Below are 18,763 nucleotides of genomic sequence, written 5' to 3' on the forward strand. Positions count from 1 at the left end.
AGGGATGTGCAGGTGAGGAGGATTAGCTAGGAACAGGGCAGGTGGGATGCTCTTTACAGGGTCGATGTGGACTTGATGGGCTAAATGGCCTGCTTCCACACTGTAGTGATTCTATAATTTATGTACAGTATTAGTGAAATCCCAAACTTTACAAGGCTCAGTAATCTAGTGAAGTACAGTAAGAATTCCCTCAGCCTAAACTGGGATCTACTTACCAATATTTTCATTAATCTCACCATTGGTCAGTCCATTCACTTCCCTTCGACCTGGACGGGTCACTCTGAACAGCAACGAATAGGATTTTACCATATGGCTGTTACTGGGCTCAAACTCGTTGCTAGGAACTGCTAGGGAAGGACAGTTGCCTGGTTTGGATTGGCTGTTGTCTGGATTCAAAGGCACCTGCTTTTTACCTGTAGGCACTTGCTTGATAGGACAACTAACATCCTTGAAAAAGACAAGAACAAGTTAATGAACTACTTGCTCAAATTCAAATTGCAACAAAGCTTTCAAAAGAGTAATTTGTAATACATTCATTACTAAACCAAAAAAGTAGAGCTAAAGCACTAACTTATTGCAGACAACCAATCTTAGATATTGGCGATTCCAGAACCAATGAAATTGGGTTTGGGGAAAGGAGGACAAGAGAATTTCCAATCCACCTCTAACAGACACACGATAGCGCAAATGGCCTAAATACAAATCCTGTGAAACGCGAGAACTCCAGGACAAAAAGGAATGCTCACAAAGCGTCATCACCTGGAGCAGATGAGCTGTGGGTTGCAGAGCTCAAACAGCAGCTTACATCACTGCAGTGCATCTACAAATCCAAGGGCTCCATGAATGCTCCATCTAATGAAATTAACGTAATGGGGAACAGTTTTGTTATCAGACTAGTAACCTGCAGGCCATGATTAATAATCTGGAAGCACAATTTTAAATAACATGATGGTAACTGGGAACACAAATACAAGTAAAAATTCGACAAGTAATGGTGACTGTAAGACTGCCACAATCAAAACCACATCCGTCACTTAGAAAAGGTAACTGGTCCTCTTTATCCAGTCTGCTTTATATGTGACTCCAGAATCTCCACAAGATGGTTGACTCTGAAATGCCCCTGAAAGAACCTCGCCAAGCCACTCAATTGTATTCAAGGTGACTCATACCACCTTCGAGGGGATTCAGGATTGCGCATCAAATTGGCATTGCCAGATTACCCATAGCCTGTGAGTGAATAATAGAGACACTGGAAAATAGCATCATGACATTATTCAATAAGGAAGAGGGTAAATGTCCAATATTCTTATTTTTTCACTTGATTCAGGAACCCCTATTGTAATGCATATTTGCAATGAGAAAGGGTGAAGATCCTTCAGGCTGGACTCATGCTAATTTGTGAGCTTGAAGATATGAACAGGATCATATCGGCCAATTAAGTCAAGACTTTTCCAGTACAACTCAATCTCATTGTGGACTTTTAACCATCTCATTTAATTCCCCAGGGAAACTTTGTGCCTGACTTGTCAAGCACTGTAAAAGTACACTGTCACAAACCCTCAAGTAAACATACTAAGTTTCTTAGAGGACACTGAAATTTCAAATTTTCAGCTAAGTCACTCCAACATCCACTAATCAACTTTCGAGAATATAATAAACAAGCATCCTAGATAACATTGCAGGCTAAGATAATTAAAAATCTGTATACGCTACCTTACGTTTTTTATGACAGACTTTAACAAGTAGCACCTCCAAGGATACAGAGTTTTGTTCATTCTCTGAGTTTTGAGATGGCTTTTCTAGTTAAGGGAAATAGACAGTCACAGATTCAAAATGGTGAAAAGGTGTTAAACATTCCAAATCATTAAAATTTGAATTCAAACTGAAAAACTAATTTTATCAGAACATTGTTCTACTCAGATTTACCTACAAAGAAAACAAGTAGCAAGTACAGCTATTCAAATAAAACACACAAGTTAAATCAATACATTGTTGTAGGCTGTATCTCAGGCTCTGACACAAGGTTACATTTTCCATTCTACAGTAAAGACTCAGTCTACTAAAACAATACCAAGTGGCACAATGGCACTGCCAACAAAATAAAACAAAACCATGAATTCAAGACATCACCTCTCCCACACTACCTGACGAGCTGAGGAGGGTTCCCTGCACGTTATATCCAGAGGATGCTGTACATCGGGACTTTGACATTATGATTACAACTTCAGTGCCCACTGGTCACAGCTAATGCTGATTCCAAGAAAAATGACATTACATCCTGACACTCTAGCTTTACTATATTTGGATTACATTTGTAATTACTGGGTTAAACAAGTGGGAGTAGTTCCTGAGAGAGCACAAGCGTAATAAAAAAAAATAGGACCAGTCATACTGATGCTTCAGGGAAAGAATCTATTTTAATAATAGTCAAAATTCAATTAAACAGGTGTTAAGTACAATTGCAGACTGTACTTAAAAGGCAAAATAACTGGAGAGGTATTAAGAATTTACCAATGATACTGAAGTCGAGCTACACTTCTACTGGACATTAATACATATGCTAAGAAATTTTAGGCTTAGTTAAGGCACCCATCCATTTAAATTGAATGGTGGAACTGTAGCCAAACCCATACCTTAAGAATGACAAGTGAGTGAATTACAGTGATTACTCTCAAATCAAAGTTCAGGACAGCAAATAAAAACAGATGGTCAGAATGATCAGGTAAATGGGATGTGTCATGCTAGGGCTCAGTCAGCCATAAATGTGTTCGATGGTTTCATAAACTGTAGCAACAGCCATAGAATTAACTGGCCAGACAGAAGGTGAAATCCAACCAGATCCTCTAGGGCCTGACGTACTTTATGGCTGAAAAAAATACTCTATACAGAGTATGCAGTAGTTTAATGATCATTTTCACTGTCATCATGTACAATAAATTTGCTGAGCCAGTAAGATGACCAGAGGGTGCAAGCACTAGTTGTTAAATGTCAATTTTGACAACCACAAGGATGTTCGCTCAACAACTGAAAAAAGAACTGGACCACAGAACCTACAACTAAACTGATTCAGGGAAATCTGATTAATACATTTCCAATGGCCTCAAATCCCTTAGACACACAGGCTCAGCTCTTGGACATACTATCAGGCTCTCAAATCCTTGGATTCACTACACGCAATTAAAATCAGTGCTTACTGGAAAGCTGTGACAAATTTATATATTGCATAAGTATGGAGATCATCTGTATATGCAGCTTAGACAGAGCATTAGTCAAGGCCACATTGAAGTTGTTATGTTTGAGTAAGTTAATCTCTCATTTTTCTATATTCCAATGAGTACAGGCCCAGCCTACTCAAAACACTCTTCCACACAAGTCTTCGTGTCTGGAATCAGCCTCTGGAATCTTCTCTGGACTCTCTCCAATGCCAATACATCTTTCCTTGTATAAGGGGACACAGATCAGTCAACTGTGGTTTGACTAGCGCCTTGTATAGTTTTATTAAAACTTTCCAATTTTTATTATTCATTCCTTTTGAATGAAAGGCCAACTTTTCATTTGTCTCAATTAGCTGAACTTGGATGCTAACATTCTTGTTGGGATTCAAGAAGAGGACTCCCAAATCCCTCTGTTCTGTAGCTTCCTGCAGTTGCTGCATTTAAGACTGGAGATCTGTGACCAGCGGAATGCCACAAAGATCGGTGCTGGGTCCGCTACTTGTCATTTTACATAAATGAGTTAGATGTGGACATAGCAGGTATTGTTAGCAAGTTTGCAGGTGACACCAAAAGTGGACAGTGAAGGAGGTTATCTCAGATTACAATGGGATTTTGATCAGATGAGCTAATAGGCTGAGGATTGGCAGATTGTGTTTAATTTAGATAAAATGCGAGGTGCTGCATTTTGGAAAGGTAAATCAGAGCAGGACTTAGACACTCCATGATAAGGTCATGGGGACTGTTGTTGAACAAAGACCTTGGAGTGCAGGTTCATAGTTCCTTGAAAGTAGAGTCACAGGTAGATAGGATAGCGAAGGCAGCGTTTGGTATGCTCCCTTTTGTTGGTCAGTGCATTGAATACAGATGTTGGGGGGTCACGTTGTGGCTGTAAAGGATAGGACAATTTTTGAATATTGTGTGCAATTCCAGTCCACTGCCTATTGGAAGGATTTGCCAAACGTGAAGGAGCTCAGAAAAGATTTCCAGGAATGTTGCAACAGTTCGAGGATTTGAGCTATACAAAGAGGCTGAAAGGCTGGGACTATTTTCCCTGAAGCGTCAAAGACTAAGGGGTAATCTTAGAGGTTTGTAAAGTCAGGAGGAACATGGATGGAATATATAGACAAGGTCTTGTCCCTGGGGTGGGGAAGTCCAGATCTAGAGGGCATAGGTTTAGGGTGAGAGGGGCAAGATATAAAATGGATTTAATGGACAACTTTTTTTTTAAAACGCAGAGGGTGGTGCATGTATGGAATGAGCAGCCAGAGGAAGGGGAGGCTGGTACAATTACAGCATTTAAAAAGCATCTGGATGGGTATGAGAATAGAAAAGGTTTAGAGTGATATGGTAAAAATGCTAGCAAGTGGGACTAGATTAGGTTGGGATATCTAGTCAGCATGGTAGAGTTGGACCAAAGGGTCTGTTTGCAAGCTGTACATCTATGATTCTAAATAATATTCAGCCCCGTCTATTTTTCCTGCCAAAGATCACTTTATCCCATATTATATTCCATCTGCAACGTTTTTGCCCACTTAATCTTCAAGGATATAGGCTGCCAATTGCTTATTCTTAACCCATCCACAAACCTGGCTAAAATATATTCACTTTCTACATTCAAATCATTAACATATATTGTAAATTGACTGCAGCTTAAGGAAAGACCTCTGAGGCAGACCACAGTTACATTCTGAAAATCCCTCCCTTATACCAACTTAGTATTCCGTTAGCCAATCTTCTATCCACGTCAATATACCACATCCTTCGTTTCACTTTCGTGACAGGTACAACCAAAGGGAGCTCCAGAATTTTAATCAAGCATAGTGAAGTGGTGATGATTTTGATACTGATGTTCTTATGCCATTCTTAGCGATATAGATTTTGCATTTTGAAGTTATGTCAGGAGCCTTGTTAAGTTGTTGCAGTGTCTCTTGCCAATGGTACACACTGCTGTCACTGTGCAGTGGTAGAGAGAGTAAAATGTTCAATGTGGTGGACAGGGTGCCAGTCAAGCCGGGCACAATGATCTAGAAAGTGTTGCGCTGCTGGAGTATTGTTGGAGCAACACCTAAGCAACTGACATATATTCCATTACACTCCTGACTTGTGCCTTACAGGCAGCAGACAGGCCTTTGAGTTTGGGGGCATGTTACTCACCACAGAATACTCAACTTCTGACCAAAAATCAACACGTATAGCCCCTTACACAAGCTGCGGCTGTATAATGGTTACAACCACAAGGTGCACTAACTTCTGACATAACTGCATTTGTACAAAGTTATCATGGGTGGGGTGCGCGTGAGTACTATTTATCCTTTAACATCATACGCCAACAAGATACAACCTTGGCATTTGTTTGTTCACTATGTTATTCATTTCTTCTCATTATTCTTTTACTAGTTCATCTCTTGCAGAAGTTGAATACTTGCTGAAACATGGACACCAGTTACAATGCCCAAACCATCATCTTCCACATTCAATGTTAGCACATTCACAATTGAACAGCTGAACATGACCCTATACTCATTCTCAAACATCATCCACATCATGGGATAGTGAAGAACTGTAGCCAAGACTAAATTTTATGTCGATACTACTAATAATACCAAGCATTTAGCTCAACTAATTCAGCACAAACCTTACACCTTGATCATTTACATGGCCCAGCTACTCATTGTTTCAGGAGAAAGTGAGGACTGCAGATGCTGGAGATCAGAGTTGAAAATGTGTTACTGGAAAAGCGCAGCAGGTCAGGCAGCATCCAAGGAACAGGAGAATCGACGTTTCGGGCATAAGCCTTCCTGAAGAAGGGCTTATGCCCGAAACGTCGATTCTCCTGCTCCTTGGATGCTGCCTGACCTGCTGCGCTTTTCCAGCAACACATTTTCAACTCATTGTTTCAGCCAGTAAACAGAACCACTTCATCTTAAATGAAAGGAACTGTCCAATTTCCCAAAGGAACACACTGAAATCCAGCACAAAAGCTTTTATTGATTAAAAACATGAAATCACAAAAATTGACAGTCCAGTGATCAAAAGCAAAAGGAATTTCCAGGCATTAGAAAACAGACAGCCTGATTAGTAATTAAAATACAGAATCCCAGCCATGTGGTAAGTCCACCCTCAAAAGGTTACCAAAAGGAAGAGAAGACTCTTGCAATCAGTGAGCTAAGCAGATGACTAATAACGGGTGTAATCAGCTTAATGTTATGGGTGGGTGACTTGTAAGTCTATGCAACATACTGTACTACATTAAAGTTTAAAATTCTGGACCTCTGGAAAAGCACTACGAGTGTACCTACATGTGGATTTCAGGGGTTCAAAAGGATGCATCTCACCACCTGAGGGCAACTAAGGATGGGAAATGAGTGATCAAGCCAGCAACATCCATGGCCCATGAAAGCTTAATGAGTGACAATATCAGAAAATCTTGGTTCCAACACTGAAGCAACAGTCCTTCACCACCCCACTCACTACTTCTAAAGAAGTTATACGGGTGATGATACATTGTACATAGAAACAATAGTTAATATTGAGGGCATATAATCTATTCCATTGAGCTTCACTTACAGCTGCTTCCTTATACATACCATTTTTATGGAAGAAACCAGTAAATGTAAGTTGCAGATGAGCTGTCAAACTGAAGTAAAATTGAAAGAAAATTAATTCCCTTGTACTTCACAAATGTTTGTATACAAATAGCAACCCATTATACAAGAGTCAGCACAACCAACATTACAACGCAATTAACTTTTGTAACTGCACCATTTACAGCTGGCTTTGCAACTGTAACTTGTCATTGACCTGTTTTGTGGAGTGGGAACAGGTGCATTATAACAAATACACTGGGAACAAGAAAATTGCCATATCCTATTGTCTAACTAAGCTCCAAGCAGGTCTCTGGAAAATAAGATTCAGACTGCTTAAATCAGAATGACAATGAAACTGGGATATGTAAAACCTAGCTGACTCCAAATTTCAGTGCATTATGTCCCATTGAGCCAAGCCTATGAACAGTCAAACGTTTGCATTGGCTACTCAGGATTTGGAAACTGACAATATTGGATTAGCTACTTTGTTAAACTACTCATATGCCTGGTATAAACATGAGGTAGCTTAAGAGTAAAATACTGGGTAGGTTTCAACTTTAATGGAACAGACCAGAAAGATTTGAAGTCTTTCAACAAGATTCAAACTATTCAAACGTATAGTCTGTCCAGGTGGCAAGCTGGCTGCTGTCAACACAGTGATTGGGAAATGTATAGTGTCATAAGGAAATGCTCAGTTCATCTTTTCTTTTAAACTTGTAGCCTGTCCAGCAGGTAGGTGATTTGATTGAAGTCGAAATCCTTTATGATATGGTAGACATGGAAGAGAGGGAGAGGAAGGGTACAAAACTAATTAGCACATTTCTTTTAAAAAAAGGGTTGTGCAATTTCAGAACACTAGCTCAAAACTGAAGATGGAGTTAGAGAATTTTTGTTTGTGAAAGTTAAATTCCCTTACCTGTTAAGAACCTACGGTTAAGGGATATATGTGGAATTTGGAATTTGGAACAAAAAAATCAGCTATATTCTTAGTGAATGAAAGAGCAAGCTTGAAGGGCCAATTAGCCTACTATTGCTATTTTGTACACAAGATGGCAAACATAATTTCCCTTTTGCTGTAAAATAACGCAATCCACCTTTTCAGCAGACAGCTACAAGGTCACGCAGCTACCATCTCAGAGCTACCTCACATCATGAAACTCTATTACACACTAATTACCTGGGGATTCCTGTACAATTTGACAGTATTAAGGTTTATACATGCCATCTACCAAATTTATAAGTCAAGAAACAGGCCAGAACAATGAGATCAGTCACAATGTCTGAAGACCAAAGCAGGAAAGTTGCAGAAGACGTTAGCTTTGGCTCAGCATCAAGCTTAATAATTTTGATTGAACTTTCATTGGTAGACGGTGAACATTTGGTACAGGTAGTCTTGAGACAATGACTACTGCTCTCAAAAGGATTTTTTTTAAAAAAAAAATCAGCTGTCTATGACTACCATAGCCAAATATGTTCTTGCATAGCATGAACAGGTTTGATTTTGTCTGGGGAGACTACTCAGGGTCCAGAACATGTCTAGTTTTCTGCCTAATGCCATATAAACAGACATTTCACAACTGATCCATTACCACAACATCCAAACAAGCAAATTACATACTTGTTTTTAAAATCTCCAAGGGAAGAACATTGTGATTAATCTTGCAGCCTATTGAAGTTATACACTAATTGAGAGAGACAGGGCATTTCAACCAATGATTTTTGTTTTAAAAAAACACACATTGCCTCCTGAAATAAAAATATTTCAGTTGTACTCTTGAATCATTCGGCAATGCAATTAGAAGATTTGGCAGAAACCTACGTGCATCAAGCTGTTAAAAAGCTCCAGAGGCATCTTCATTTGGTGGCAATTCATAATGAGACACTACTCTAGGGTGCAATCAAATCATGAAGCAACATTTCTGCTGTTAAAAATCATGAAACTCAATCTTAGCATAAAAAAGCTTTGACTTAAATTTGAAAAAGGGTTTATAAATACAAATGACACGGCTGCAAAATGCTACACACAGGGTTAAGAGGTGTACATATTACGCAAAACAAAAATATTCCAAATTCTCAGTTTCAGCTAACGGCATGCTCCCAGTGGTAGTTAACTATCTCTTATCTAATTTTCCAGCCAGTTGAGCATGTTTTACCATTTAACAGGCCTGACAATCAGAAGTTGAACACCCTCTCAGGCAACCTTCCTGCTCTCTTCCGCACCATTAAATTCTCTGCGGATCACTAGTGGTACAGTGTACAGTCCCAAATGTGCTAGAAGACTCAACGTACATTAGGGGTCAAGCTGCACCACACAAGTGCACATTTTCACTCATTTTGAAACTAACTTACCTGGGAGATTCCTGCTCTCCCCTCATCTTCTCTACTTTGGCCAGCATATCATTCACTTGAAAGGTTTTCCTGCAGCATTGAAAAATATATTTAATTTCACATATCATTACAAAAAAAGGTTAACTCATCCATTAAATACAGTTGGAATGACCTCAAAATTCACATCTCAACTTACATTTTGACAATTTGAAGAGTGTTAATTTGGAAAGACAGACTTGCACTTCCATACTGCCTTTCAGTACCACATGGTGCTCCCCAAGTACTTTATCAATAACTTGGGTAGGCACTTTTTAAATATAGGATAGCAGTCAATGTGTTTTTGGGAGCTGACTATGCACAATGAGATACTGACCAGATAATCGGACTGTCTTTTAATAAGGATATTGGTAATGACACCAATGATACCACCACTTTGTTTGAAAGAGCGCACGTAAGTTCTACATCCAACTGGGGGAATCAACAGTTTAAGCATCCAAATGCCAGCACATTCGATTAAAAATAAACTATAAACACTAAATCTGATAGAAAAGCAAAGTGCTGCAAACACTCCAAGTCAATAAGCATCTAAGGTGAAAGATTGTTTGTATTTCAGATTCCTGTCTATGAGCTGATTACACAATAAACAATTGGACTGCAGGTTGCTTGGTTTGGAAGGAAAAAAAAAATGAGCAAGTGGCAATAAAAGTGTACTGTACACTTAACAGTCACACCCTCTGGATATCCCAACTTGTTGCATAACCACAATTCAGAAAAAGCATGGAAAATCATTCAGAACAATCCAATCTAAACAGGGTAGATGCACCTTGTAACATTAACTGCAGTAGCTGTGCTAAGAAACACTGCATCCACAGCAGTTTTTTAAAAATATAAATTGACAATTTTCTAACTACTTAAATAGCAGAACACAGTTATTTAAAAGAGCATAACAGCTTCTTTACAGTACAAATGGTCACAGGGAAGTGCCAAAAATAAGAGTCAACCACCACTTACTGGAGGACACAATTCAACTGAACCTGCCAATTTAAATTTAAAATTACTTCCTTATTTAAAGTTTTACAGAATGCAATAGTGAACATGAAAAATTTGCATGGTGGCACAATGGGTAGCACTGCTGTCTGTCAAGGACCCAGATTCGATTTTAAGTCTTGGGTGACTGTGGAGTTTGCACATTCTTCCTGGTCTGTGTGGTTTTCCTCCAGGTGCTCTGGTTTCCTCCCACTGTACGAAGATGGGCAGGTTAGGCAGATTGGTCAAGTTAAATTGCTCCATGTATCGTCCAGGAATGTGCAGGCTAGGTGGATTAACTATTGTAAATGCAGGGTCACAGGAATAGGAGGCCAGGGTAGATATCAGTGGGATACTCTTCAGAGGGAAATGTGTTGCTGGAAAAGCGCAGCAGGTCAGGCAGCATCTAGGGAACAGGAGAATCGACGTTTCGGGCATAAGCCCTTCTTCAGGAACCCTATCGGCTTATGCCCGAAACGTCGATTCTCCTGTTCCCTGGATGCTGCCTGACCTGCTGCGCTTTTCCAGCAACACATTTCCAGCTCTGATCTCCAGCATCTGCAGACCTCACTTTCTACTCTTCAGAGGGTCAATGCAGACACAATGGATCTTTCTACACTGCAGGGATTCTATGATTCTAAATTGTAAACATACAAATTAAAACGGTCTTAAACCTATTGATTACAGCTCCTTGGAAGATATGACAATTAAGCTATACAGACCAGAATGTCCAGGTTTTATCCTTGAACTACGCTGAGTCAAGGGATTTCAGCCTTAGCAAACCCCTAGGAGGAGAATTTATGCAAGATAGGTATGCAAGACTGGATCAGGCTTATTGTGCATTAGACTTCTTACTGGCACTAAAAATCAAAGACACAGAAGGACAGCTAACCAGGTATATGTCCTGTGAATCCTTATTCAAGAGCACCAAAGTATTCAGGGAAATTAAAAATGGACTCAAGCACTATTTTTCACAATTGTATACTTTGTTTCATGGGGTGAGGGCATCACTGGCTGACCCAGCATCTAGTGACCAAACTGAAATGCTTGAGATGGTATTGGTGAATTAACTTCTTGAACAACTACAGTCCATGAAACAGTTCTGTTAGAAAGGGACTTCTAGGATTTTGATCCTCCAGAGGTGAGGGAACAGTGGCATATGTCCAACTCAAGATTATAACACGCTCAGAGAGGGACCTTGCATGTGGTGTTGACATGCATCTCCTGTCCTTCTCTTAGGCAGAGGTGGTTGCAAGTTTGGAAGGTGTTACCAGATGAGCTGTGTGAGTAATTGAAGTGCATATTGCAGATGGTACAGTGTCATCACGGTCATCAGTGGTGGAGGCAGACATTTTAAAGACAGTGGATGGAGTGTCAATCAAGTGAGCTGCTTTGACTTGATTGTGCAAGAATCTTGACAGTTTGTTGGAGGTGCCACCATCCAGGTAAGTGAATAGTAGTCTACCACACTCCTGACTTGTACATTGTAGTTGGAGGGCAGGTTTGGAGAGGAGCTACTTGCTGCACAGGATTCCCAACTCTCATCTGCTCTTGCACACAATGTTTTTATAGCTGATCCAGTTTAATTCTGGTCAACACACCTCCGCAGACATTAATCATGCAAGATTGCCATTAAACGTCATGAGCAATGCTTAAATTCTTTCATGGAAATGTGTTGCTGGAAAAGCGCAGCAGGTCAGGCAGCATCTAGGGAACAGGAGAATCGACGTTTTGGGCATTAGCCCTTCTTCCTGAAGAAGGGCTAATGCCCGAAACGTCGATTCTCCTGTTCCCTAGATGCTGCCTGACCTGCTGCGCTTTTCCAGCAACACATTTCCATCTCTGATCTCCAGCATCTGCAGACCTCACTTTCTCCTTAAATTCTTTCATGGTGGATGGTCATTTGCTGGACATTTGGGGCTCAAATACTACATCACCTGTCAGACTAAGCCTGCATATGGACAGAGGCTGCTTCAGTATTGAAGAATAGAGAACAGTGATGAACAAGTGTAATCAGTGAACATCCTAACTTGTGAGCTTATGAACAAAGGGAAGGTCACTGATGAAGCAGTTGATGTTTGGGCCTAGTACACTACCCTGAGGAAAAGGTACCCTAAGGAAAGGAGGGGCTCTTGTAGTGCAGTGTAGTGTCCCTATCTTTGAGAGAAGAGGCCTGGACTCCAATCCTACTTACTGCAGGGATGCTCAACAATATCTCTGAACATGTTGAGTAGAAAATATGTATTCCAAGAAACTCTTGCAGAGATGCCCTGGGACGGAGATAGTTGATTTCTAACTTTTTTTCCCTTATGCAGGTTGTGACTTACCCCAGGGGTTTTGCTTCAATTTAAACTCCCCATAAAACATTCACATGTAAATTTGTTAAAAAGCCAAGCAGCAGCAAGCCACTGAAACACATTACTTATAGATGGGCCTGGTACTTTTTGTCAAGCAGAATCAGAGCACATGGATGTCAAGCCAAAAGTGAATATTTTAAGATTTGTACCCAATAATTTGACTGAAGTGGCCACTTCTAAAGAGGGAAGAGGAGGTAGGACAATGTCAGAAACAGGAAGACACCAAGCAGGAAATTCCAGAGCGCAGGACCTTAGCACCTAATGCATGACATTTAAAACATTAGGAGCAGCTCTATAGGAGTCAATAGCTAGGGGGTGTAGGCTTGGAGAAAGTTGGAGATGCATAGCAGTGAGACCATTAAAAAGGGTGGATGAACATTTACAAATGGACAACTTAGATGGCTGGAAACCAGCACACTGGACTAAGATAGTGTAGTTAGCCACGTTAAGAGTTGCCTTGATTTGGTTGAATATCGCAAAAAGAGTGAAGGTCAGTGCATTTAATTACAGTAATTTATGTAGCATGGAAGGGGAGCAGACTTTACAAGCAAATGTGAACACTTGTGGGAAGATATTGATATTCAAAGATTTTGTCACAGGGAAAAACAATGTTGAGGTCCCACTTATTTATAACACTGTATATACTAACTTTTTTTAAAAAACCCAACACTCGGTTATAGCCCAACAGATTTAATTGGAAGCACTAGCTTTCAGAGCACTGCACCTTCATCAGATGGCTGTGGAGTACACAACTGTAAGACAGAATTTAAAAGTTTAAAGTGCGATGTAACTGAAATTATATGTTGAAAAATGCCTTGATTTTTTGTTAAGTCTCTCATGTGCTAGAATAACGATGTTGGCTTCACTTCTTTCATATGTAAATCACAATTTAAAAAATTACATTCTCAGGCTACCTTGAACTATTGGTGTCAGCCCAGATAATGTGAAGATGTTTGCCCCCTGTGTACTGTTATCTGTGCCATAATGTTTAGACGGATTCTAATTTTAAAAATGAGTTAACAGACTCTTACATAGATTCATGCAGTTTTTTTAGCAAAGTACAATGTAACTCTCCAAGTACAAATTCACCTCACAAACATGTGTGCGCACGTGCTCTGGGGTTGGGGGGGGGGGGGGGGGGGGGGGGAGATAGTTGAGTGTCTGTGAGAGAATCTGTACGTGTGAGAGTTTAAAGGGGTCTAAGTCTGTGAGAGGGTGCATGTGTGTGGGTTTGCAGCCAAGTTTGCAATGACAAAAATGGGTGGGAAGGCACATAATGAGGATGACAATCTGCAGGGAGATAGTGATAGATTAAGTGAGTGGGTAAAAACTTGGCAGTTAGAAAATCATGTGGGGAATTGTTAAGTTATGTACTTTGCCCAGAAGAATAGAGGAGATTACATCAGCTAAACAGAAAAGGTTGCAGAAAGCTACAGAACACAGGAATTTTGGATTTCTTGGGCATGCATCACCGATAAGCTTGCATTCGAGTTCAATGGATAATAAAGCAGGCAAATAAAATATTGGCCTTTAAGAAATGCGTGCTATAGCAGAACTGACTGTACTGCTACAGTTTTAGTACCTATTTCTGTTTCCTGTCAATGTAAACAGAAATCCATTCATTCTTGGAGACCTTCTTTCTCAAGTTAATTTAAAAGTCATCACAATTGTCACAAATAATTACAAATGAATAATTTAACATATGACTCCATGTAGAAACACCATGTGCTACTGGTTCTATATTCAAAATTACAAATTCAAAAATAAATGGCATTAAAACATATGTAAATCATATACTTTGCATCATAATTCTGACTTGCAAATATATCGTTCCTTCATTGTCACTGGGTCAAAATCCTGGACCTCCCCAACAGCATTGTTACATTGGTACCCACACCAAACAGACTGTAGCTGCTCCTTGGATGCTGCCTGAACTGCTGTGCTCTTCCAGCACCACTAATCCAGAATGTAGCAGTTGAAGGCAGCTCACTACAACCTTCTCCAGGGCAACTTGAAATTGCTGGTAAATGCAACACAGTTGGACATGAAATGACAATGTTAAGCCAAGGCTCACTTTGCCATCTCAGCTGGAGGTTCTTATGGTCTCAATGAGAAAAGGCTGTTTTTCTTGGTGTTTTGGCCGATTTTCATGCTTTGGCAAACACCTCTACTTTAAAAAACTTAATTATCACAATGTTCTTTATGGAAGCTTGCAGTACACAAATTGGATTTTGCACCTCCTGCATTACATCAGTGATTACACTAGCATGCAAATACCATTAAGTATTCTGGGATATCCTGGGAATTCCAGATGTTGAATAGAAGCAATGTATTTTTTTTTAAAAAAGCGTTGTAAATGGAATTCGCTGTTACAGACAGAGACTGGTAGACCCATTTCACCATAGCGCAGACTGAACATTTTAATTCTGTGGACACGCAAGAAAAAAATTCTTATCTTCAGTCTTTGTAAAATTCCCATTTTACAAAGACTGAAGATATAAGAATTGATGCTTAGAACTGTACACAACTTTCGATATCCAGGCTTCTAAATCATAATGCTGTTTTAACTTAGACTAACATTAGGCAGTATTAGAAAATGCACTAAGTCTAGACTAAGTCTCGTCTCCCAGTGATGAGAGATGTGCCAACTAAACTTTGTTTAGGTGAAGCACACTGGTAGCATACCGGTTAAGTATGCAAATGTAACACTTTCATTGTATTTCAGTGATCCTATCAATAGAGCTAACTAAATCTTAGTCTCAAATGAAAATTAACCCAATCAAGTAATCACTAACTTAGATTATTTTAAATGTATTTTTAATTAATTTCACCCTCTAAATTTTATCACAATGATACCTCTACACCTCAATAAGAAAACTAAAGTAGCACTTCTACACTACCAGCAGATAATATGGACCCCATGTTAAATGACCATTGTCTATAGTTTGCAATGAAACTAATTAGGAGCATCTCAGAGTGAAATTTGCTATTAGATAATTTAAAAGTGCAATTGTTGAGCATTCCTTTGATTTAATGAGTATATGGGTGGCATAGCAGTGGACTGGATACTGCACTATACCTTGCGTCAGGTCAATATTTACATACATTTGGCAGCACTGTGTAGGCCTGAGGCATGCAGCCATTAATGTTTACAATTTTGCATATTTCTATTTTGCTGTTAAGAGAACATGCAGATATAAAAATAAAACTTTTAAAAGTCAGAGTATAAATCAATTATGCAATTGATAGTAATCAGTACTGATATTATTAACTGTGGTCTGTTTCATCCCCAAGACTTTTGCTTTGTTTCTATGCTGGGCAAAGCAAGCCACATTTGCAGCATTTTTGTTTTTTCCTGAAGCACATATTTCCTCCTCCTTGCATAATTTGCTAAGACAACACTAATTGCTATTCAACGACCTTTAAACTACAAGCTAAGGCAATGAATAACCTTACACGTGGGTGTACAATAATACTGGGAGTCAGGAAGTGTATTAGAGTATTTAGGGTGTAGGCTTGCTCGCTGAGCTGTAGGTTTGATATCCAGACGTTTCATTACCTGGCTAGGTAACATCATCAGTGGCGACCTCCAAGTGAAGCGAAGCTGTTGTCTCCTGCTTTCTATTTATATCTTTCTCCTGGATAGGATTCCTGGGTTTTGTGGTGATGTCATTTCCTGTTCATTTTCTGAGGGGTTGATAGATGGCATCCAAATTTGTGTTTGTGTTTATGGTGTTGTGGTTGGAGTGCCAGGCCTCTAGGAATTCTCTGGCATTTCTTTGCTTAGCCTGTCCCAGGATAGATGTGTTGTCCCAGTATGACAGTATAACATGATTGGGTCACAGTATCAAAAGGATGCATGAAAAGGATACATGCCACAGTGTCTGAGAGGTATTTGATGAGGACTTACAGTTGTCACACTTTTGAGTGTCTGGATGGTGTCCTCAGATGGAATGGAGCCAAATACTGGTCTTAAAGAGGGCACAGCATCCAGTATTCAGTGATACAGCTAGACTGAACTAGTCAACCACTTAAAATTCTGAGAAACTGAGGTTGCCAGAGGGACTAACCAGAGATTCCAGCCCATGCAAGTTCATTTGGACGCTTGTGATTTATGTATCAAAGGAAACTGTACCATTTTGGGGTCACCATCTGTGCTCTAAAGTTATCTTTCTTTAAAATATCTATACAAATAGCTTCACTAGAAAAATAAAACTAAGTTAGAGCCGCAGAGTTAAACAGTTCATAGCATGGGAACAGGCCCTTTGGCCCAAACTGGTCCACACCGACCAAAATGTCCATCCATGCTAGCCCAGTTTCCCTGCAGTTGGCCCATATCCTTCTAAATCTATCATATCCTTGTATCGTTCAAATGCCTTTTAAATGTTGTTCATGTACCCACCTCCCTATACCTCAGACCATTGAGGCCTGGCAACAAGCTTGTACATTTCTTCTGCACTCTTTCCAGTTTAAGAACATCCTTCCTTTAGCAAAGTGACCAAAACAGAACACAATACTCTAAGTGTGGCCTCACCAACATCCCGTACAACATAACTTTGTAACTTCAATACTCAAATGGTACTTGCTGATGAGGACCAGTATGCCGAAAGCCGTTTTCACTGCCCCCTCTACCTGTAACTCCACTTGGAGTTTAGGTTCACCGTTCTCTGCAAGATCACTGTTCCACTGCACTCAAGACGCTACTATTCAACATGAAACTCCTATCTTGGTTTAACTTTCCAAAATGCAAGACCTCACACTTAAATTAAACTCCATTGCCAGATTATAAAGATCTTGCTGCAATTTCTGATAACCTTCCTCACTGAGCACAATACTGCCTATTTTAGTGTCATCAGCAAACTTACTAATCATGCCTTGAACATTCTCATCCAATATAGCCTGACAGTCCACTAGTCTCAGAGCTCAAGCCTGACAATTACCCTCTGTTTCCTACCAAGAGGCCAATTGTGTACAACCATAAGACAGTGGCCTAATTTTAGCTCCTTTCAGACTACTGAATGGTGGAGCAGACTCGATCATGGCTACTAAGTTTCTCAACCCTATACTCCTGCTTTCTCCCCGTAACCCTTTACACTAAAGAACCTCTGTCTTAAATAGTCCCAATGACCAGGCCTCCTCAGCCATGTGTGGCACTGAATTCCACAGATTCACCATTCCCTGGCTGAATAAGTTTCTTATCTCCGTTTGAAAAGATCTTCCCTTTACTCTAAGGCTATGCTCTCAGGTCCTAGTATCTTCCCAACCTCTACTCTGTTCAATATTCTATATTTCAATTAGATTGCCTCCCCGCCCCTATACTTCCAAACTCCAAGCATAAACCCAGAGTTCTCAAATGTTACTTATCTGATAAACTTCTCATTCCTGGGACCATTCTCATGAACCTCCTCTGAACTCGCTCCAGGGCCAGTACATCCTTCCTGAGATATGGAACTCAAAATTGTGCACAATATTCCAAATGTGGCCTGACCAGAGGCTTATAAAACCTCAAAAGTATATCTCTCCTTTTATATTCAAGTCCTCTTAAAATAAATGCCATCATTGCATTTGTCTTCATAATTTCAGACTCAAGTTCACCTTGGGAGAATCCTGGACTATGGGGAAGGGGATAGGAAGCATGGAACACCCACTACCATTTAGCTGTTTCTTGGATCAGCAACATCAAAACTACCCGACTGCTTTCAGTGGATAGTCAGTCTGCCAAACACCAAATCAAACCAGAGAAAAGCTGAGCTGGAGAACTGGCCACTCCCCTGTCATTGTACAAGTGCGTTTTTAAACTTGAAAGCCTTTGTCCTAAGGCAGCATCCGTTAGGTATAATCAAGTTGGCCCTAAAGTCCATCAAAAGAATTTTCAGAATCGTGACTTTGACAACCTCTCTGGGGGGGAAAATGCAAAGGACAATCGAACCTTGTTAAAGGAGCAACATCACCACAGGTCGCAACACAGCTTTGTGGAACACCACTTGCCACCAGCTGCAATCCTTTCATTCGCACTTTCTGCCAGACATTAGCTTCTATCCATACTAGCACCTTACCTCTGACACAGTGGGCTCTCATTTTACTCAGCACCTTGTCAAAGGCCTCCTTGAAGTCCAGGTAGATAACATCCATTGGCTCTCTTTGGTCTAACCTGCTTGTTACTTGCTCAAAGAAATTCCACCAGATTTTTCAGGTATAACCTCCCCATGAAACCATGCTGATTTTGCCCTATTTTATCCTACACTTCCAA

The 18,763-nt window shown here is 40.0% G+C and overlaps 1 protein-coding gene across 1 annotated transcript in view; it reads right to left on the bottom strand.

Moving 5' to 3' along the window:
- The window catches only part of LOC122562302 (polycomb protein suz12-like), a 55,267-nt gene that overhangs the window by 19,009 nt on the left and 17,495 nt on the right, over positions 1-18,763 (bottom strand). The window contains exons 4-7 of the mRNA XM_043715122.1: positions 9,152-9,220; positions 6,803-6,852; positions 1,714-1,799; positions 216-447 (exon numbers count right to left, since the gene is read on the bottom strand). Coding sequence (XP_043571057.1) covers positions 216-447; positions 1,714-1,799; positions 6,803-6,852; positions 9,152-9,220 — 437 coding nt within the window. The remainder of the gene's footprint in view (positions 1-215; positions 448-1,713; positions 1,800-6,802; positions 6,853-9,151; positions 9,221-18,763) is intronic.

The sequence above is a fragment of the Chiloscyllium plagiosum genome, chromosome 24 (assembly GCF_004010195.1).
Source record: "Chiloscyllium plagiosum isolate BGI_BamShark_2017 chromosome 24, ASM401019v2, whole genome shotgun sequence".
NCBI classification, from domain to species: Eukaryota; Metazoa; Chordata; class Chondrichthyes; order Orectolobiformes; family Hemiscylliidae; genus Chiloscyllium; species Chiloscyllium plagiosum.